Raw genomic sequence first — 22,006 nt, forward strand, 5'->3', positions numbered from 1 at the left:
TCTCCGCTAAGTTGTTTTGTGAGAGTTTATTACCCTTAAATCAACAGTACACCGAAAAGCAATTGTTTCATTGGTTCGGTGACTTAAAGTAATGTAAACAAACCTTACACTACAGATGGAAATCCCTGCAAAAAATATCTATTTTTCAGTAACAAATTCACTCATCTGATCTTCAAATTCAGCTTTGTGTGAAAAGCGCCTTCAGGGGAAACACAATTCATAACAGTGAAGAAACTTCATAAGAGAACAGTGTTAGTATAAAGGTCAGTAAGTAGAGTATTGCATGAGCTGCGTGACACCACCAAGTTTTCAGCTCCAGGCTGCATAGTAAGAATACTTTTGATAAAATTTCACTGATTGGGCTGATAAAAGCTACGATTTCTTTTTAAACTTTTGAATATTGTGCAACACATAAAAAGAATAAATAAAAAGGACATCTTTTATCTTCTAGATTGCATATAACATTAAAATAAGACTTTATTGCATTTCACTAGCTTCCTTTCAATGTGACAGTCCTTCAGTTACCAGTCCAGCACTGTAAATGCCGCTCCTTATTACCTCAGCGCACAGTCCCTGACATCCAGGGGGATGCATGGGCCCTTAAAAAGGACCGCTACCAGTGAGGAGTTGGATGGGTGTAGCAGCTGTTGTTGCCTGTGCTTAGATCTACAGGATGAAGGGCAGTATGGAGGAGCGCAGGGTAGGATAATCCCTAAACTCCTTTAAGTAGCTGCGGTGTTTGCCTTTAGCCCAAACCGTCATCTGGATGAAGGCCACAAGAGTGAAGAAAGCCACAGGCACACACTGGGTCATCACTGTGAAGCCGATCCAGGAGCCGACCTGTGAGCAATAAGTTACAGACACACACACAGAGTGCATGGAGAATGATGGTACAGTTACAGAACATAACCACCAGATGGCAATGCATCTTTCCTTGCGAGGATAAAATGCAGCACTGTACAATGAAATGTTAACCTTTAGCGTTCTAGTAGAGTAACATTAAAAAATACTAATAACACCAAAATGAGCATAGACCCAGAAAATTTCCCTTAAATAAATATATAAATACTGGATGTTATAGATTCATCTACCTAAGGAAAAAGGGTGAACTTCACCGAAATATGGAGTTTGATTTGGGCTTACCTCATATGTGTAGTTCGGACAAGAGACCAGCCAAAAGATCCAGGTGAAGGGGTTTTTTGTTGGATAAGGAATCTTCTTGGTTTTGGAGCCTGAAATGAAGGGTAAACTCAAACTGCACTGTGCGTTTAAAAGGAAATCAGTAAGAAAAGGAGACTGAAAATCACACGTATTGCTGCAAAACGCTCACCTGGTGTTTTGAGGTTACGAAGCGCCACGTGGATGGAAAAATTCCCTATTTGACAGAACTGTGGGGATAAAGATATTCAAAAATGAGCATTCAACAGGATGGTGGGTTTAAAATGTGGAAGGTGACTCTCAGAGAGCTGAAGCTTACCAGGAAAATGTAAAGACCTGCATTCACCTGCTGCTGCCCGTAATCTGTTGACGTGTCACAGAAAAATGGATTAAGATAGAAGTTGGCATTGACTGATGAGCTAAAGTGAGAATGAAAGTGGTCAGCACTTACAGGGTGTGGTGTAGAGAGGGTGGTTAATGTAGTATGCCATCCAAGCTGCAGTAGACCAGTAATAGCCACAGTTCTGGCATAGAAAGCAGGACTATTATAAGTCAAAGTGTCTAGATATTGCTCCACATAGATTTCTAAGAAGAGTAACCCCAAACAAAGTAATAACTACAATGCACAAAGCTTTTAATGTGCAGCACAGTTACCTTAAATATGTTCCTGAGAGGCATGGTCCCATGGGAGATACGATGGACAAACAGTGTCTCCAGAATCCTCTTGATGTAGTGGAAGGAGTGACATATGCAGGCCAAACTGCAACAAGACACAAGCACAAAGACACACTTACATATTTAGCTGTGATTAATACATCGCCCCGCTGCAGTCCATTACACTTGGCGCTGACTCAGTGTCAACATAGCAATATGCTTCCCAACTGTTTGTCATGCTGACGGGGGAGGCGGGGGGTCTGTGCAAAGCCCGGGATTGTGTGAAACACTGCACCAACATCACAACAGATCTCTGAAAACATGGGAAAGCCAACACTCACTGTACGATCCAGTGCTTGCTGCTGGTGAAGTCATACTTTGGAGAGTAGATGAAGGGAAGGCGGAAGTAGAACATTAAGTAGATGATCAGCGGGCCAGCACACTCTGCCAGGAACACCTGAAGTGAGTGAGGAGACACATGTGCTTTAAGTCAAGGGTTCTCAAAGCTTTGTGACCAAGGGCCAGTTAAGGGATTTGTGTGGAAAGCTGCACATATTAAAAAAATGCACACATTAAAGGAGAAATGTGGTTTGGCAGTATTTTATCTTGGCCTGTTTTTCATTTTATTCAGTATAATCAGTTACATTCTTTGGCAGCAGGAGTAGGATGGTTTAGTGGGATATGATGGCTGGAAGTGAAGAGTTCCAGCTGGATGTTAGAAATGCTACTATACTCACTGGCCACTTCTTTAGGTACACCTGTTTGCCTGCTCTTTTCAACAAATATCTAACCAACCAGTTACATTTATATAGCCTACGAAGGAATATTAGGGCCTCATTTCAGACGGATCAGACGGAAAAGCGCACAAGAGTGGATTTGTACAAAATGAAATAGCTGGTATTGGAAAGATGCAAGGTTATCGATGGTTACACCCCGGTCCAATAAGAGGATGTATGTTGTGTCACAAGACGGCGGATCAATTTGTTTCACTAACTCATCTAAACAAGGCATTTTTTAGTGGGTATAGCAAACATGGTAGTTTGTCTTGAAACAAAAATGATAATCTCAACATTTCGTCTTTTTTCTCAAAATAATCGTTAATGTTTTTTTCATTAATGTGGCCCTAATAAATACTCCATCGTACATAGAATCAACTCAATCCACTTTTGCATGTAGACATGCCCCAGGCAGTCTGCTGAAGTTCAAACTGAGCATCAGAATGGGAAAAAAAGTGATTTAAGCTACTTTGAATGTGACATTGTTTTTTGTGTCAGAGTGCTAGTCTGAATATTTCGGAAACTGGTGCCATAACAACCATATCAAGGATTTATACAGAATGGTCCAAAAAAAGAGAAAACATCCAGTGAGTGGCAGTTATTTGGGTAAAAAGTCCTTGCTGATGTCAAAGATGAGATGAAAATGGCCAGTCTGCTTCCTGCTGATAGGAAGGCAACAACAACTCAACCACTCGTTAGAACCAAGGTATGCAAAAGAGAATCTCTGAACACCCAACACACTGAAGCTTGAAGCGGATGGACTACAGCAGAATAACACATCATGTCACAAAGGTTTGGTCAAACTGCGTTCTTAAACATAGCTTGAACAACTCAGAATCCATTACTTTTCTTCATGGATGTGCAGCTGACAAATCTGCACCGTGTGGCTCTGTTTCAACAAAATGAACCAAATTCTCTGAGGAATGTTTTCAGCACATTGTTGAATCTCTGTCATTAACATTAAGGCAGTTCTGAAGATCGAAGAGGGTCCAAACCCTTTACTGGGATAAAGTGTATCTAATAGAGTGACTTTAGTATATTTATCATAATATGATATCATAACAACATATGACCTGTCGATGAATGAAAAGTTAAAAACAAATCAGGGGTTGCATAAGTTAATACCAGGACTACAGGTTTAAATGCTTTTAACTCAGTACCATAAATTCCAGTAGCTTTCAAATTACAGAAATTAACATAGCCTAATTATTGACTGAAATCCATTTAGAATGATAGTTTGTCGGTATAAACCCTATGCCACAGGGAGAACATGCAACTGACACCTGACATGCTCACCAGCTCACTAACAGCTGACACCAGCGTGGCTCTGGTTTCTACAGTCTCACTTGTTAAAGCCACCATGGATCAAAAAGGTCTGTCTACCTCACCTAAGCATTAGGAACAAATCAGTTACAGTAATACTCCTCCTCATATTCAGTATGTACGCATAGACCAGATGAGATACTGGGACAGCTTGTAACACCCGCTTTAAGATCAAGTGACACAGCTGTGAAACAGATCCCCAAATCAGCACCTTCGGCGGAGGCCTGGCTCAGCATGCCTGACTGGTAGCTACTTCTGATCGCTGCTCGTCCACCCACACTGGCATCAGACTAAAGGCATTTTTCTCAGATTGTCTCAGGGTTTGACGGGGAATGAAAAGACTGGGTGGGCATGGGTGAGTAAAGAGCAGCAATGAAACGGGAGTGAGTGGTCAGGAGGGATAAACGCCTCAGGGGGGAAATGAGGCCATGAGATTAAATGTCCTAGGACAGAGGACATGCAGTGCAAGAGGTGGGGGTAGTGCAGGGGGGACGCCACAGCAAATCAACTCTACCTGTCACTGTAGGCTGATATTTATATTCAAGAGTTATTGAGTGGGTGAAAGGGTGTCTTTGTATATTTAAAGTGCAAGAATGTTAAAAGATCGTGTCGAGGGGTTTGCATGTTTTAGCATAATAAGTGCAAAGCAGTTTTTGAAAAGCAGTTCTCTTTAAGTGATAGTCAGCAGATTAAAAACAATCCAGCTGTGGCTGAGTCATATCCAAAAGCCAATTGTGCAAACATGAGAATTAAATCCTTTCTTCTAATACAATTATGAGTCTTTAGAGTATATTTAAATCCCAGAGCAGAGGCATTACAGAGCAATGTGTTCATGACTTGACACACAACACTAAATCCAAATGTTGTGTGTCTGTGTACAGGTGGACTTACAGTTCCCCACGTGAGCTGGGGTCCCAGGTCACTGAAGTAAAAGCTGGCTGTGGTTCCCACAGGAAGTGTCTGGAGAATGTCCTCATCTCTGAGACACTTTGCCTCTGAGACAAAAACAGTCACCATCACGACCTGCTCTGTAATCTAGATAAATGCTTTAAAAACAAAAAAGGTGGCAGACTTACTTGGATCTAAGCGTAGGGACTGTCGGGCCGGATACCACTTAGGATCTGTCAAAATGGGGAGGAACTTTACTATTAGTATTCTGAAGAGATTCTTTGTGGTCCAAGTGTCTCACTGCTGTAGCTGCTTTCGTGTTTGTACTGAACATCGCTACCAGATTTAATGTAATTCGGATTCAGCAAAGTCAGCAAGAGTCATTTTGGATGTCGTGCAGGATGAACTTACATGATTTGTGAAACAAAGCTTTAATATCCAAAACAGTGGCAGTTGGCTCCACCTAAAATCAAAATAAAAAAAATTAATTTTGTTAAAGATTGTGTTATTACCAGCAGCACAAAAAACAAAGCTGAAATCATTCCTGCTGTCTTGATCAATTTTGTTTTGATTCCTTGTGAAACTTGTCAGGCTCGTCGACTCTGTTATGAGCCCTCCTTCTACGGACATAGCTTGTAACATTTACACTAGCTACTAATCAAGCCTATCTGCGATGCGGGCATGTGCTGTAACTGAAACAGAAAATTCCTGTCAGATGAGGAGGGAATTCTCACCTCCTAACTGCAACCTCAATAGAAACATAACTGATAATGGCTGCACTCGACTGGGCAAACTGTGAAACAGATGATTATCTTTAAAGAGCATCCATGTGTTCAAAGCAACCGTTCTGTATTTTCTTGGCTTCGCTGCAGAGTAAGATCAGGTTTTGCCGCTTGCAGCACAGACTTAACATGTATAAAATATGAAACTTTCAGAGGAGTGAGAACAAGGTGATAAATCAATCCACTCTATGGCATGCTAATGTTTCGAGGCCTTTCTTTTAAATAGGACTTTAGTTATGTGGCTGCAATCAAAGTGATCTGCTGGCTGTTAACATTTTTTTAAAAAAAATCATTAAGCTAAATATAAAAGGTGAGTGTAATTAAATAAAGACCCTTTTGACATCCTCTCACTCACCTTGTCCAGCAGCAATAGCTTCTCCTTTGTCTTTAAATCCACAATCTCCACCTCAAAGTAAACAATCCTTTTGGCCTTTTTGGGGGCTTTTGGTTTTGGCCTCGGTGCGGCTTTCTTCTCAGGCTCTAGTGCATCTGCCTTCTTTGCCTCTAATGCGAGCACATCCATGACACTGTTTGATCCCAAACCTCAATAGCGTGGGGAAATAATCTGTAATATGTCCAGTGACGCTGGTTGTGCTCCACTGGTATGTGTAACAGCTACCAGCTCGTCTCCAGAGAAGCTGTTAGTCCAGTTCAAGAGTCTCTTGTGTCTCTCAGACTCAGTGAATATCCTTCCACTTTCGGAGTTTCTTCCACAGAGGAGTGACCGTAAACACTTGAGGCAATGGCACTGAGCAGAAGTCGGAGGAGAGCTAGTCTAAAACCATGAAGTAGACCTGCTCTTCACCTGAACAGAATCCTGTTCAAGATCCACAGCCCCCACATCACGCAGCAAAATGCACTGAAGACGAAACTGGAGAGGCCCAAGACATAATCCATAGCGCGCCATTTGCGAGGCTAAATATAAGTCGCCTGATTTGCTCTGCTCCGGCTTGGTAACCTTGGGAAGCCACATACAGTACAACCTTAGCCGGTGACAGATGCCAACATTTTCTCATTAGACCTATAAGACACATCTGCTCCCCGCTCTGCTCCTCGCTTGGTCACACAGTGAGGGGTCCCACTGAAAACCTGATCAGTCAGATGAAAGATCTCCACATGCCCACACATCCCTCTATCCCCCAAACCACCTGTGAGGGTTGTTTTCTCGTTCTGAAAAACCACAACAAAGACAAACCTGTTTATTCAGGGCCTGCGTCAGGTCACAGTTTGTGTGCCGAACACATTCTGAAACACTTCAAGGGGGTTTGTTTTGAGAGGCGGGTGATAAAAATGCTGATTGGGAGAACATCAGAGATGCCTTTCATTGCACTGGGTCAGCTCATCATTGCAAATAGCCAGCTGCATATCTATAGTCCAGTGTTGGGGAGTAACGGAATACATGTACCGCCGTTACGTATTTAAAATACAAAATATGAGTAACTGTATTCCGTTACAGTTACCGTTTAAAAAGGTGGTATTCAGAATACAGTTACTTTGTTGAAATAAATGGATTACACTGCGGTACTTTCCTGTTTCATTTTGTCGCGGGTCAGGACTGTTTGGGTTTTGTTTGACAGCTACGTGCTGTTGTTCCAGGCGGCAGCGCTACGGTTGCCATGGTTACAGGGCGACGCTCTCTCTCTCTCTCTCTCTGCGACTGTGTGTTTCCTGGGTGAGAGAGCGCCTTTTCGTTGTTGTTGTTGTTGTTGTGCTAAGCTAACAGGCAGAATGCTACAAGCATAGCTCTAAAGAATGTAGCATCATGGGCAGTGTAGTCCGTGCTGCAGGGAGAATGGACTGCCATACACATTATGGGTCTGTGAGCGCGAGGAGGGAGAGAGAAAAAGGGGAGTGGAAAGGTTGGAGTTGTCATCGAGGAAAAACGGGAGCTGGAAGCATGTAAATATAATAATAACCACTTCAGCCAAGAAGAGTGCCTGACGAGCCCAGTTGTAAGTAAGCTATTAAGACTCGACTGTACACCGTGTTCGTGTTTTCCTCCGAAAACAATAAGTTCCGTTGGAGCAGTCTTTCAACGTCTCTCTCTGTCTCTCGCAAGAAAAGTTGACCCACACAACAAAGTAAAGCTATTTTTCGGCTATGAGCCGACAGGGACCCCGCCGTATTAGTCAGAGGTCCCTTTACTACAGCTCGGAGTCGCGGACCTTCAGTAATAGTAATAAATCACACAGCAATAGTACATTCACGTTGTTGTAAAAAGCATGATAATATATTAAGTAATCCAAAGTATTCAGAATACGTTACTGTCATTGAGTAACGTAACGGAATACGTTACAGAATACTGTAACGATGGTTAAGTGTTATTGTACAGTGACATGTTGGTGATCTCTGCACACTGTTGTTGTTCCTTTAAGATTCATGTTTGGTTGTGGTGTACAGGAAGGGGTGGGTGGGACCTGGTTGTTCTGTGTGTGTGCCAGGCTGAAGAGAGGGGGAGTTCGAGAGCGCTTCCCCCTGAGTTAACAACCCGCTGGCTTATGTGCCAAATAAACGGACAAACTGAGACCCCAACCGTCTGGTTCTTGTGAACGTTACATTGGTGTCAGAAGTGAAGAAAGAAAAAAGAACCCCAGAACGCCCGACACCCTGTTGCTGGCGACGCTTGCCGTTACGAGACGAGGATGTTGCCGGGCAAGATTAAGAAGGAGACGGAGGAGACGGAGGAGAGGGAGGTTCGTCCGCGCTCGCCCGCCCATGGAGTGAGGGAAACGGCGTTGCGGCTGTCTGCCGAGGCTGGATTTTCTCCAGGTTTGACTAGGCTCGGGAACTGTTCGCACAGCGGCCGCGATTCCGGCGGGAAGGAGTCGACCTCGCTTGGCGCGCCGTCACGTGATGTAAACAAACATGGCGGCGCCCAGCAAGCTGCAGCGAATATAAAAACGCCTAAGTTCAGCGGCAAGACGCCATGGGAAGTGTTTATCGCACAGTTCGAGCTGTTAGCTGTCGCAGCTGGCTGGTCTGAGGAACATAAAGCTCTCCAACTGGCTTTGTGTCTGTGTGAGGATGCAGCTGCATGCCTGCTGCTGCTGACCGAGGAGCAGAGGGGAGATTATAATGCTCTGGTCGGAGCACTTCAGAGGCGCTTCGGGCAGTATAACCAACCAGTGCTGCTGAGGTCGGAGTTCCACAACAGACGCAGATTGCCAGGCGAGCCCCTCCGCATTTTGGCCCATGAAATCGAGTGCCTTTGCCAGAGGGCGTATGACAGCATGCCACCATCAGTGCAAGCGGAGTTAGCTCGGGACCAGTCCTGCAGGCCCTGAGCCCTAAAGAGCTCCGTATGCAAACTCAGCTTGCTCGGCCAGCCACACTCAGTGCAGCCCTGGAGCTAGCGTTGGAGAGGGAGATGCTTGCAGGATCCTCTGGGGGCGCTGATGACGCACACGTGGTGAGGGCTGTGTCAGCACCTGTGGAACAGATGGAGACGCCAGCGGGCTTGTGCAGTTTGGTGCAGGCGGCTTCGCTGCAGTCGCCTTCCCCTCGGGCTGGCCCACACCGCCGACCACAGAGCTGCTGGGGATGTGGACAACCCGGACACCTCATCAGGCAGTGCCCCAAGCTTGCAGCGGTTCAGGGAAACGCCCACGGGCCCGTGTAGGCGGGAGTACACGGGCCTGGGAGAACGACATCCCCACACCACCGCCACCTCCACCCGGTGCGGCCATCGCTGTGGGCTGGACCCAGGTTGGCGGCTTTTGCCATGTTCCAGTGACGATCGCGGGGGTGTCCTGTACGGCCCTGCTGGACACGGGGTCCAATGCAACGCTGGTCCGACCCGATATTGTCCCAACCGGAGCTGCTGTGCAACCGACTAATGTGCAACTTAAGACTGTGACCGGTGATCTGGCCCCAATGAGAGGGAGGGGAGTGTTCCAGTTCAAGGTGGGGGACCTCGGTGTGTCTTATGCAGGACGCCTGCATCCTTGGGCTGGATTTTTTATGAGCCATTGGCGGTGTACTGGACTTAGGCAAAGGCTTCCTCGTAACCCCTGATGGGAAGAAGGTGCCGCTTATTCCTCCCCCGGTCTGCACAGCATCTGCCGCGGCGTCCACCTCCACCGCAGAGACCGCTGCAGACCCGCCAGCAGAACAGCGAGCGGAGGAGGAGGAGGAGAGGCTCTTAGCAGTGAGGAGTATCTGGTCAAAGAACTGTGAGGGGCTGACTCCACAGCAGCAAGAGAGTCTATGGCAGGTACTAAAAGAGTTTAGTGACATTTTTGCCCTGAAAGAAAGTGATGTTGGCTTGACACACTTGGTAGAGCACGTCATTGAGACCGGGGATGCCCAGCCTATTAAAGTGCGCCCACGCCGCCTGCCCCTGGCTCATCAGGAGGCTGCGGACAGAGAGTTGTGTGAAATGATGAAGGCGGGCATCATAGAGCCATCTGATAGCCCGTGGGCCTCCGCGGTGGTGATGGTGCCTAAGAAAAAAAGTCCTAGGATGCGTTTCTGTGTGGACTACAGACCACTCAACAAAGTGACGAAGAAGGACTCTTACCCCCTTCCCAGGATTGATGAGTCTCTCGACTTAGTAGCCGGGTCCTCCTGGTTCTCCACCCTGGACCTGCGGAGTGGCTACTGGCAGGTGCCACTGTCCCCGGAATCCAGACCGAAGACAGCCTTCTGCACTAACAGGGGACTATGGCAGTTCAAAGTCCTGAGCTTTGGTCTTTGCAATGCTCCTGCGACCTTCGAGAGGCTTATGGACAGTGTGCTGGCTGGCGTCCCACGGCAACGGTGTCTGGTTTACCTGGATGACCTTCTAGTGCACGGGAGCTCCTTTGATGCTGCCCTGGATGCCCTGAGACAAGTGTTGGAGAGGGTGGCAGCTGCAGGCCTGAAGCTGCACCCCGACAAGTGCCACTTCATGAGGAGGGAGGTGGAGTTTCTGGGCCACAAGCTGGGTCGTGAGGGCATCAGCACGTTGGAGGAAAAAATTCACACCATTACCGAGTGGCCCACACCAGCAGACCAGAAACAGCTCAAAAGCTTCCTAGGACTGGCGTCTTATTACAGGAGGTTTGTGAAGGGCTTTTCCTCCATAGCCGCACCACTCTTCCACCTGCTGCAGAAGGACCGTGACTTCATCTGGACCCGGGACTGTCAGCAGGCGTTCGATACCCTCCGCAGATCGCTGACAGAGTCTCCAGTCCTTGCCCCCCCTGACCCCGCCCTGCCTTTTGTCCTGGACACTGACGCAAGTAATGTGGGGCTGGGAGCGGTGTTGTCGCAGGTTGGGCCGGAAGGGGAGAAGGTGGTGGCGTACTTCAGCCGGGTCCTGAACAGGAGTGAGCGGTGCTACTGTGTCACACGACGAGAGCTGTTGGCTGTGGTGGCGGGGGTGAGACACTTTAAGTACTACCTGTGCGGCACAGCATTTGTTATCAGAACTGATCATGCTGCCCTTCAGTGGCTGATGTCTTTCAGGGAGCCAGAGGGACAGGTGGCTCGCTGGCTGGAGGAGCTCCAAGCCTTCAATTTCACTGTGGAGCACAGAGCAGGGACGCACCATTCTAACGCAGACACCCTCTCTCGTCGCCCATGTGCTGCAGCTGGCTGCCGTTACTGTGAGAAGCGAGAGGAAATAGAGCGGGAACTCACGACAATAGACGGAGCAGCACAGCTCGCCTGCAGGGCTCTTCTGATGGTGGATGCAGCGGAGTGGAGGGCACGGCAGGAACAAGACACGGACCTGCTGCCGGTCCTGCAGTGGCTGGAGAAGGGGGAGCAACCCCTTTGGGATGAGGTCACTGGGTTTTCCATCTGTACCAGGGGGCTATGGGCCAAGTTTGCAGCTCTCAGGCTGAAGGAGGGGGTGTTGGAGCGTGCCTGGAAGGATCCTGCCACGGGGGAGGAGAGGTGGCAGGTTGTGGTGCCAAGGTCGCTGAGGTCAGCTGTGCTGGAAGCCTGCCATGGGAGCACTGGCTCCGGCCACTTTGGGGTCTCCAAGACTCTCCGCCGCCTCCGCCAGGGCTATTACTGGGGTCAACAGCGGAGGGACGTGGAGGACTTTTGCCGCAGCTGTGATGCATGTTCCTCACACAAAGGGCCACAGGACCAGTCCCGGGCTCAGCTTCAGCAGCAACCAGCAGGAGCCCCAATGGAGCGAGTAGCTGTGGACGTCATGGGCCCATTTCCTCGCACAGACAGAGGAAACCGCTATGTTCTTGTGGCCATGGACTATTTTACCAAGTGGCCGGAAGCATACGCCATCCCAGATCAGGAGGCTGAGACGGTCGCTGATGTATTAGTGGAGGGGATGTTCAGCCGCTTTGAAACAGCAGAGACCCTCCACAGTGACCAGGGGCGTAACTTTGAGTCCAAGGTATTTGCTGCCATGTGTGAACGCCTTGGGACTAAGAAAACCCGCACCACCCCACTTCACCCCCAAAGCGATGGGCTGGTGGAAAGGTTTAACAGGACGCTGGCCCAGCAGCTAGCCATCCTTACCTCAGAACACCAACGGGACTGGGATTACCATCTTCCCTTTACCCTCATGGCCTACAGGTCGGCAGTACAGGACTCCACCCAATGTACGCCTGCCCTGCTCATGTTAGGGAGAGAGCTGAGAACTCCTGCAGAGTTGGCTTTTGGGAAGCCCCCGGACGTGCCAGAGGCACCACCGGGCCGGGACTACGCAAGGAAGCTGCAGGACCGGCTGGATTCTGCACATTCCTACGCCCGAGAGCAGCTGGCGAAGGCAGGCCTGCGCCAAAAGAGGAATTACGACATCACCACTAAGGGGAGGCACTTCCATGCTGGGGAGCTGGTGTGGGTCTACAGCCCAAAGAGGAAGAAGGGACGGTGTCCTAAACTGGATAGCAGCTGGGTGGGGCCTTGCAGTGTCCTAGAGCGAGTAGGGGAGGTTGTTTACAGGGTGCAGTTGCCTCCTAGGGGGAGGATAGTAGCGCTGCACAGAGACCGGATGGCCCCCTACAGAGGGCAGTCCCTCTCCTCCTTTCCAGAGGGACGTGTACAGAGCGTCCGTGACCCTGCTCAGAGGGACCCCCGACCGGGGCTGCGTTCCCCTCCCTCGGACTCTCCACCCCAAAGCCCCGAAGCTCCGCGTCCACCTCAGGGGCTCAGGAGGTCAAGGAGGGAACGTAGGCTACCACCCCGCCTCAGAGACTGTGTCGTTCCCTCGGGGACGAGGAACTTATTGCTGGGGGGGCAGTGTAACGATGGTTAAGTGTTATTGTACAGTGACATGTTGGTGATCTCTGCACACTGTTGTTGTTCCTTTAAGATTCATGTTTGGTTGTGGTGTACAGGAAGGGGTGGGTGGGACCTGGTTGTTCTGTGTGTGTGCCAGGCTGAAGAGAGGGGGAGTTCGAGAGCGCTTCCCCCTGAGTTAACAACCCGCTGGCTTATGTGCCAAATAAACGGACAAACTGAGACCCCAACCGTCTGGTTCTTGTGAACGTTACAATACATTTTGGGGCATGTATTCTGTAATGGAATACATTTTAAAAGTAACCTTCCCAACACTGCTATAGTCTATGTTCTATTTATAACAAGTAAGAGCACCACAGGGCAGAAGCAGGCAGCAGGCAGCAGTACGCGTGCATTCCCAGATCACTTCTGAGTCTTGGATTTGACACATTCCAGCTTAACTGTAATCCATTTCATGCTAATAAACTCATTTATGTGTTGATCTGGGCCTGCTTCTTTTTCAAGGTGGTTACACTGAGATCTGATCTTGTGACGTCGTTGTGATCCTTCACAGTGATTTGTGGAGCAGCTACAATCGGTTTAGGTTATCAAAAGGCTCTTCTGAATATCCTCATTATTCCCTGTGTAACGTGAGATGAAAAGATGCAATGTAAAAGGGCTTTGAGCTGATTTTTTTTTTTATATACACTATCATTTTTCACAATGATTGTGAAAATGATTTTCATGCAATGAGAATAAAAGGGCTTTTTATAATCATTCATTCACTGTCTTTGTTTCTACTGCTGTGAAAGCAATCCATTGCACTCTTGTGAAACATATTACCCCTAGGCTTTTTGTTTTTGTGGAAACTCAGTCAAAAAGCCTTTGATTTAGCTCTATGCATATCTCTGTGGCTGTATCCTGATTAATGAGAAGTTGCCGGTGAATATGTGAAAAACCTTCAGCACTTCTTCCTGAGTCACGCAGTGAGCAGCAGGAAAATCAATGCTGACCCCTTCAGTCCTGTATGTATTTTAGCATGTGTCCTCTAGTAATTATCACACAGCACTGCATAATCAGTGAAACCACTTAATAATTGAACTCAAAGAGTTTCTTTCTATATATGCACCATCAAACATGAACAGTTAATTTAGCCACATCGGGTCCTGTCAAATTATCTTGAAAAAGCAAGACACCCCTTTGCACTTATGGGGAATGTCAGCATTAGCTGAAGCTGTAGAGTCTGGGCATCCATCAAGACGAGCATGTAAAATATATTTCGAGACCGTTATGGTCAAGCTTTTACATAGACTCATAGGCATGAATGTCGTGTTAATTTGGGGCTTTAAATAATTTTTTTGAACTGTTCTTTTTAATGACTGTAAGAAAACAAAAGCTCGGTGCACTAGATTGAATTTTTGGGGATTTTCTCTAATCTGCACAGGGTCAAAAGTATATATACAGATATATACACAAACACCCCCGTAATATTTGGTTACACGTCAAGTTGCACCGAGATCATATGTTTTTGGCGCCCATCAACAAGCTTCTGGCATATTTCTTTATATGCCAGAAGTCTCACCTTTATTCTTTCAAACATACCTCTTGTCATTGTCTCCAAATATCTTACTTTTTGTTTTGTTTGATAAAATTCTTCCCCAGATGATATTTGGCTTGTCCATGAGGGCAGCTGCAAATTTTAGTCGACTTTGGAGCAGGGCTTCTTTCTCAATCGGCACACTCTCTGTCCATGTTGATGTAAAACTCACTCCACTGTGGACAGTGATGCTGGAGTTTCCAGGTCATGGCAGGCTGAGCGTTGGTGGTTCCTGGGCTATTCTTTAACGGTCTAATCGATTTTCCTTTTAACCCTGAGAAAATCCAAAAGAAATTTAAACTCGTGCAATTCTTGTTTTTTTGTTTTGTTTTGTATTTTTCTTTTTTCTTTTAAGTCATTAAAGTTATATGCTGGACAATCATTACCATGGCATTCACTCCCGTGATGAATGTATTCAAACGTCTGATCACAACTATTACCTTTAACTTACATGCAGCGTATATTGCTGAAATGCAATAACAATGATGTTAAGATTATTAGACTGATCTGTGGACATTCACTTTAAAATCTATTGCACTTTATTTGATTTCATTTTTATTCCTAAGTGCCTGTGCTATGGCCTATTTGTTAACTATACGCATGTGTTTAGATTTAAAAGGTACAATTCACAAGCCAGATTCAATATTCCATATTCCATAAAATCCGTGCATCATGTTGCATCATGTTTTGAAAGTGCAGGGAATTTGTATAAAGAGCTGTTGTAGAAATATTGCTTTAACACATCTAAGATAATAATAATAACAACAATAAATGAATTTATTATTAATATAAATTGTTACATAACGCGAATCCATAAAGCAGGAAATGGAGAGTTTGATGCTTAAAATGTGGTCGGTGTGTGTCTAGTCATCGTAGTTTCTTATTTTTATTTTTACCCTATGGTATTTCTTCTCCTCCCTGCGTTATAGTACAGCGAGGAACTGGAAACTTGTAAAAAATTACTCGATAGTATAAAAAATTTCTCACGCTGCTAAGTAGTCTGCGCATGCGTACTTGAATGTCACTTATATTATAATAATAAGTGCTAAGAGCTTTTAAAATGCGGATATTTTACACGAGTCATCCAAGCAGTAATAAATGCCTCGATAGGTTCCCGGTTTCGAGTACAAGTTTCTTAAACATTTAATTGAAAACGTCCAGCGCAGCTCAAGCGAAACCGGAAGTTGTCGGGGGTGAATTTTCTTGACTCGGCAGAGATGACCCACATCAGCAGCATCAGCTTCTTCCAGAAGTTTCCTCGCAAGGTTTCGAGTGCGGCATACTGACACACTTACGCAAACGCGGGCAGGCTAGGTGACATTTTCGTCCTCGCCAGTGGGTCAAAGCTGAAAGTTGCTGTGGGGGCTGTGACACTTTCTGGAGGAGCACCCCGACGGCGATCTGAACTATTGCCCGCTGCAGGGACAACTGCGGCGGCGGGGTGAGACATTGGATCCCGGTAACCTGTGCTTCGTTTTACACGAGGCATGCTGGGTGTTTTATCGACGTCAAACCGAAGCTATTGAACAAACAAAAGCAATTGAAAGAAGTGCCGACCGGCCGGTGTGATGGGTAAAGATTATTACAAAGTGCTGGGTATAGCCAGGGGAGCATCTGAAGATGAGATAAAAAAGGCGTACAGAAAACAGGCTCTGCGCTATCACCCCGACAAGAATAAGTCTCCTGGAGCTGAAGACAAATTCAAGGAGATCGCCGAAGCCTATGACGTCCTCAGTGATGCCAAGAAAAAGGACATTTACGATCGTTTTGGAGAAGAAGGTAACCGAACTCCTTCCCCCGGGTTGCACGAAGTTTTGCAGCCTTTGCATTTACCGAGTTTAATCCTCTGCAAATAATGCAAAGCAAAACGTGCATCTTCTTACTCTCTCAATCTAATCGATGTACACATGCATCCTCCTCAGTGCGGTTTCTGGGGTCTTTCTGCAGCAGTTATCTGACAATAGTTGGGTGTACAATAGGGTGCAGCTGGAGAACCTGCTGGAAACAGCAAGTTCTTGCCCGTCCTGTCGGTGTGCCTCTCTCTTGTTATTATTGTGGCTTTGAAAAAATGATTTGTACCTTCAGGCTTTGGTGTCCTTGTCCACACCCTCATGGACAGGGAGGGACAGAGATCAAACTTTGAGATGTCTGGAAGCAGAAAAATATTTTAGCTTCTGAGCATTTACTTCTTGCAAGTAGTAAATATTTTGTGTCAGTTTGTTTGTTTGTTTGCAATCTTTAGACGTTGATTCAAATCATAGGGGTGAATATAGGGTGAATTAAGGTCAGTGTGTTATAAGTGTTAAAGCGGTAATGCCGAGGTATTATTCAACAGATGAGCACCAATAAGCTGATCAAAAAGATCAATAATCAGGTGGCTGTCATCTGATGTCATCTGATAACTACCTTGTCATTAGCAGTGATCAGTGTTTGTCTGTTGTGTTAAGACAACTATGTGTTGACTTGCACCAGTGATGGTGCAGTGAAAACTCTTTTTTTTTGCAGTCAATTTTTATATAAAGAATGCTTAGTTTCCCAGACATCAAAGGGTAAATAAAAAATAACAGTAAAAACGAAACAAACATGCTATTTCAAACATTGATATGACAGTGATATTTCCCGTTCTTTTTTAAATACTTGGCGATGTTGTCTTCTTCAACAGGATTAAAGGGTTCAGCTGACACTGGAGGCAGAGGACATGGCGGTCAAAGCTGCAACTACAGCTTCCACGGGGACCCTCACGCAATCTTCGCTGAGTTCTTCGGTGGCCGCAGCCCATTCGATCACTTCTTCTTCCAGGACGGGGAAGACGACGTGGACATCAACAACCCTTTCGCAACGTTTGGCATGCCAGGAATGGGCGGCATGGGTGGGTTTCACCGGCCTTTCAAAACCCACCCGGCAGGAGTTCACCGAGCGCACGAGAAGAAGAAGGACCCGCCTGTGGTGCACGAGCTGAAGGTGAGCTTGGAAGAGGTGTTCTCGGGCTGCACGAAAAAGATGAAGATTTCTCGCAAGAGGCTCAATCCGGACGGCTGCACCATGCGCAGCGAAGATAAGATTTTAACGGTGGACATTAAGCGTGGCTGGAAGGAGGGGACGAAAATCACCTTTCCCAGGGAGGGGGATGAGACTGCCACCAACATTCCTGCAGATGTGGTGTTTGTGGTCAAAGACAAACCTCACCCGGTGTTCAGAAGAGAGGGTTCAGATATTGTTTATCCTGCAAAAATATCTCTTAGAGAGGTAAGATAATCATTCCAACATTAATCATGCTAGTTTATCTTTTTAAAGATGCTTATAATCAAAACTCGGCCGAGCACTTGTATGTCTGCTTATCAGTCCTTTTGTCTCCAGGCATTGTGTGGCTGCACGGTCAAAGCTCCCACACTGGACGGCCGGACCATCACTGTTACCTCTAGAGACATTGTCAAACCCGGAACGAAAAAGCGAATAAGCGGCGAGGGGCTGCCGTTGTCCAAGTTCCCAGAGAAGAGAGGTGACATGATCCTGGACTTCACTGTTAAATTCCCAGACAAACTGGCCCAAAACACACGCGATACACTCGAGCAGATTCTTCCGCTGTGACATGTTATGACTCCAAATCCCCAAAAAGTTAGCATTTCCAGCAGCACTGTCCTGTGTACTACCTGGACTTTTGAGGGCAGATTTGGGTTCAGTGGGGTTTAATTTTACTGCCTGAACAACAAATCCGTATCCTTAACCCAGAATCCAGCTTGTTATTTATTTATTTTTTGGCTTTGAGTGAAGGAGACAAAGGCAGAAAGACAAACAGGTGTTCTTTAAATGTTCAGTGAATTGCAGCACTGGGAAACTTATTGTAGTAACTGAGGATTTGATAACATAGCAGATCTTTGTGCGAGTGCTTTAAGTAACACATAGCCAGCTGCTTAACAATACCTCCCTGATGCAAGTGCACTGATGCATGAATGTGGCTAAAACTTCATTACTCATAGGACATGATTTGGGTTTCCATTAAGTAAAATTGAGGCTTAGATATTGTGCGGGTCTTGAAAGGTGAAACTTTTTGAGATATCTGTAGCAGTATTGGTCTTACTAGGAGTTAATAGAGTTTTCTTTTTCATTGATAAATAAAATTCAGTGTTTTACTTGTCGTTTACACTAAGCTATAATGTAAAGCTTTGTGAAAAATACACCTAAAGTGTTCTCAAGGCTGAAAACAGTAGAGCCCTACCAGGACTGATGCTCAGTACGACTCTTATGGAGTGTGTGTGTGTGTGTGTGTGTGTGTGTGTGTGTGTGTGTGTGTGTGTGTGTGTGTGTGTATATATATATATATATATATAATGAGATGATATTGTTTATAATTATAAAACTGTCAGCCACAACTTTGAATCCACTAAAAGGTGAAGTGAGACTTAACATTCATGTGGATGTTATTACATGTAACACTCACTTAAAGCCCCTATCATGCAGGCCTAGAGGCCAGTTAGTGACCCGCCAACAACCAAAGGTCGCTAGGGAAAAATGTGCATTCCCAGTCTGGTTAGTGAGTGGTTGCTGGGTGAAGTTGGTTGCAAAGAGATATCACCTGCAGATTTCCACGATCACCCAAAGGGAGGTGATGCTGACTTGTCTGCAAACACTTGCCAGCTGCTTGTTGAGCAGAATGGAAATGGAGTAAAAGTTGCACCTATTGAAACATAATAGTTTTGTAGTAAAACACGGGTTTTGCTTTGGAGGTGAGTGCACTCCATTTTTGGTTTGCGTTGCAAGTTTCACTACTGCTCCATGGTTAGATAGCGAATGCTTGCAGACAAATTAGTGTCTTGTGTAGAAGCAATGGGCGAAAGCAGAAATCTGAGCGTTGACAAGGAGGGTTTTGTGCAGCACCTTAATTGTAGGTTATTTCACCTAGCGACAGTCTGCACAAGCAGTCGGGGATGACTGGGACTCAGCGGCCAGTCCCTCGGTCATTACCATTGCTGAAGCCCAAGCTCAACCACTTGTGGCCAGTCTTCTTCCCAAGGTGTCACATCGGCCTCGAAACCCTTTAGGTTTCAGTTGATCTTTGGAACGTGGCAGAGGCCTCACTACATAGAGGGTATCTGACAGGTCAAAGGGGAGGTACCTGTGCACACTATGCTAGGGGTATATTTAAAGAGAAAATGATGGGGTCATTGTTTATTAACTTTCCAGCAGGGCATTTAATAAAATTAGTCACCAACGTACCATGAAGACTTGACAGGTCTCCACACTACACTGTGCTCATCTGTAATGCTGCTCTGTTTCATGTGCTGCAGATTATTGTAAAAATGGAGTGAGACTATAAAATGATCCCTGTTTAGTATCAGAAAGCATTATATCCCAATGCTAATATATCTGGAGATAGGCCAATTAACTTATGCTACTACTAATAATAAGATGCACCTTGATGGACCTCCAGTATTTTCCAGATTTTTAATGGAGGACAACAAAGGCATAGGGAGTTTTCTTTTCTGCAGTTGTAAAGATGGCACATGTTTACTTTTCCAAACTCTTGTTTAACCAGAAGTACACACAAATTATTGCTCATGTAAAATATTTGTTGGAGAAAAAAATGTGCCAAACATTTGTCCCTATCTTATTGTAATATATGTGTGTAAGTATGTGTCTTAAAATTTGCTGAGGACATGTGTGTATCCTGTCACATGACTGAAAATGATCAAAACCTGACTGCATTCATACCCTGTTAAAATGCACAGAGAAATTGATATTTTATACAGAAGTCATGTATTTGTGATGGTTTAATTCATCCTTTTTGTTCTTCTAATGGTGTCTGTCTGATTGCAGATTGAATCAAAAGCCAGTGTGTTTATAATTTCTTTTATCCAACCTGTAAAAATGATATGAAATGTGCTGCCGTTATATTTCACATGACGATGTGAAAAAGAAGTTTAACCTCCAGCTTTAAAGGCCTGCAACCTTTGATCATTCTGTCTTATATCACGAGTCTATTGTGCCAGACAGCTTTCACTCTAGCGTGTACAGAATCGGGTGTTGTGTAGTTTCACAGTTGGGTGACGATCCTGAAGACACAGTCTTTGTGATGATGATGGAAGCTAGTGAATATTAGTAATTTTAGTATCAGTGTGACTGTCAGAGAAAAATAAGTAAACCTCATGATAGTCAGGAACTGCCGCTTCGTCCTGCTTCTGCACATGGTGTAACGTGAATGTAGAGATGTGTAATCTCTCTAATTTCTCTCTATTTTATTTTATTATTTTTTTACAGAATGAATGATTTCTTTTTTTCTTTTTAAAGGAAAACAGATCCTTTTTTTTGTTTACCTCGTTTATGTTTTGAAATTTCTCAGGTTGGGATTCAGAAGCCTTTGATTTTTAACAACAAAAGTTTTATGAATTGATAATAGGAAATATGGAAATTTCTACTTGGCCTTTCCTATGCTGTGATGATTAGCATTTCCACAATAAAGAAACTGGCAAACCAAACTGGCCAATACTGCCTCACTTACTGTCCAATGTTTTAATTATATAGCTGAATTGTAACAACAGTTTCCCTTAAAATCTTTTCTCAGGTTTCACTGTATCCAGCACGTTATCTAGCAAGCCTCATACATTTTGGTTTAGAGGGACTATGCTTAAATTTAGGGCTTAATTTATTTCAAGTTAACGACCAAATAATATTACAGAAAAATGCCCAACAATCAAATGACCCCTTCCAACCCCCTTAAAGAACCATGTGGTGACAGTAGAAAGGAAAAACTTGCTTTTAACAGGAAGAAACCTCTGGCAGACACAGGATCTTGGAGGGGCAACAATCTGCTGAAGCCGGCTGTGAGGGGAAAGAGAAAAGAAAAGAGGCATTCGCAGAGATGAGGAGAAAACAAACTATCTCAGAGAAAAGATAAAATCACATGGCAAAAAAAAATGTTCATTGCATCATAGGAAGTTCCTCGGCAGCCTGAGCTTATGGCAGCATATCTAAGAGATGGTTATGATGGGGTCTAGTTATTCAAGACTCGTGTGTGTGCAAGAAGAAATATTTTAGTTTAAATTCTAGAACTAACAAAGTGTCAGTGAAGAGAAGCCAATACGGGAGAAAGGCGGTCTGTGTTCTAGTCCCTTTTGCTACTCCCACTTCAGTGTTTTGGATCAACTGGCTCTCCAGAGATCTTTCAGAGCAACCTGACAATAATGATTAACAATGGTCCAATCTAAGAATAACACATGCATGAACTAGTTTGTCAGCATGTCAGACATACTTCAAAAATGACTACCAGGTTCCTCAAAGTGTTACTGGAGGCTAACTTAACCCTCCACTGCATAGCGTTGCCCTGAGGCAACAAACCACATTTTCATGCCTTACACTACATGAGAGACATCTCCATTAGGAGGCAAGATAAAGATCACTATTTTACATGTTTATGGACTAACCTATTTTACAGGTTAGTGGTTCAATCCCTGGCTCCTCCAGTCTGCATGTCAAGAATGTGAATGTGTATGAATGTAGTTAGGAAGCACTCAGTTAAGCAAAAGTGGGTGAATGTGGCATGTTGTATAGAGCACTTTGAGTAATCTGGGAGAGTAGAAAAGCGCTATATAAAAATCAGTCCATTCACTGTCTGAACAGAGTTTCGGCATGTTACTTTTGCACTGTTTTGCATGTTCTGG

At 45.3% G+C, this 22,006-nt stretch overlaps 2 protein-coding genes across 3 annotated transcripts; one reads left to right on the top strand and one right to left on the bottom strand.

Annotated features, from left to right (window-relative positions):
* Positions 1-11: 11 nt before the first annotated feature.
* On the bottom strand, positions 12-16,377 carry tecra (trans-2,3-enoyl-CoA reductase a). Of its 2 annotated transcripts, none has more exons than XM_085404162.1 (12): positions 16,235-16,377; positions 5,937-6,539; positions 5,211-5,262; positions 4,988-5,032; positions 4,803-4,906; positions 2,154-2,269; positions 1,813-1,918; positions 1,610-1,682; positions 1,478-1,521; positions 1,331-1,388; positions 1,144-1,232; positions 12-840 (listed from the first exon to the last, which is right to left on the bottom strand). In XM_085404162.1, exons 2-12 carry the CDS (start codon positions 6,102-6,104, stop codon positions 667-669), a joined length of 1,029 nt encoding a protein of 342 aa, XP_085260288.1. In that variant the 5' UTR covers positions 6,105-6,539; positions 16,235-16,377; the 3' UTR covers positions 12-666. The 2 variants fall into 2 exon arrangements, with proteins under 2 accessions (XP_085260288.1, XP_085260287.1); XM_085404161.1 differs by lacking the exon at positions 16,235-16,377 and adding an exon at positions 14,385-14,523 and having other exon boundaries at positions 5,937-6,751.
* dnajb1a (DnaJ heat shock protein family (Hsp40) member B1a) lies at positions 14,619-18,750 on the top strand. Its single transcript, XM_085404163.1, has 3 exons — positions 14,619-16,130; positions 17,014-17,597; positions 17,709-18,750. The coding sequence occupies exons 1-3, from the start codon at positions 15,920-15,922 to the stop codon at positions 17,937-17,939; spliced, it is 1,026 nt and encodes a 341-aa protein (XP_085260289.1). The 5' UTR covers positions 14,619-15,919; the 3' UTR covers positions 17,940-18,750.
* The last annotated feature ends 3,256 nt before the right edge of the window (positions 18,751-22,006 follow it).

Source organism: Rhamphochromis longiceps, linkage group LG4, assembly GCF_057381845.1.
Source record: "Rhamphochromis longiceps isolate RC_006_pf linkage group LG4, R_longiceps_female_GT1.1, whole genome shotgun sequence".
NCBI classification, from domain to species: domain Eukaryota; kingdom Metazoa; phylum Chordata; class Actinopteri; order Cichliformes; family Cichlidae; genus Rhamphochromis; species Rhamphochromis longiceps.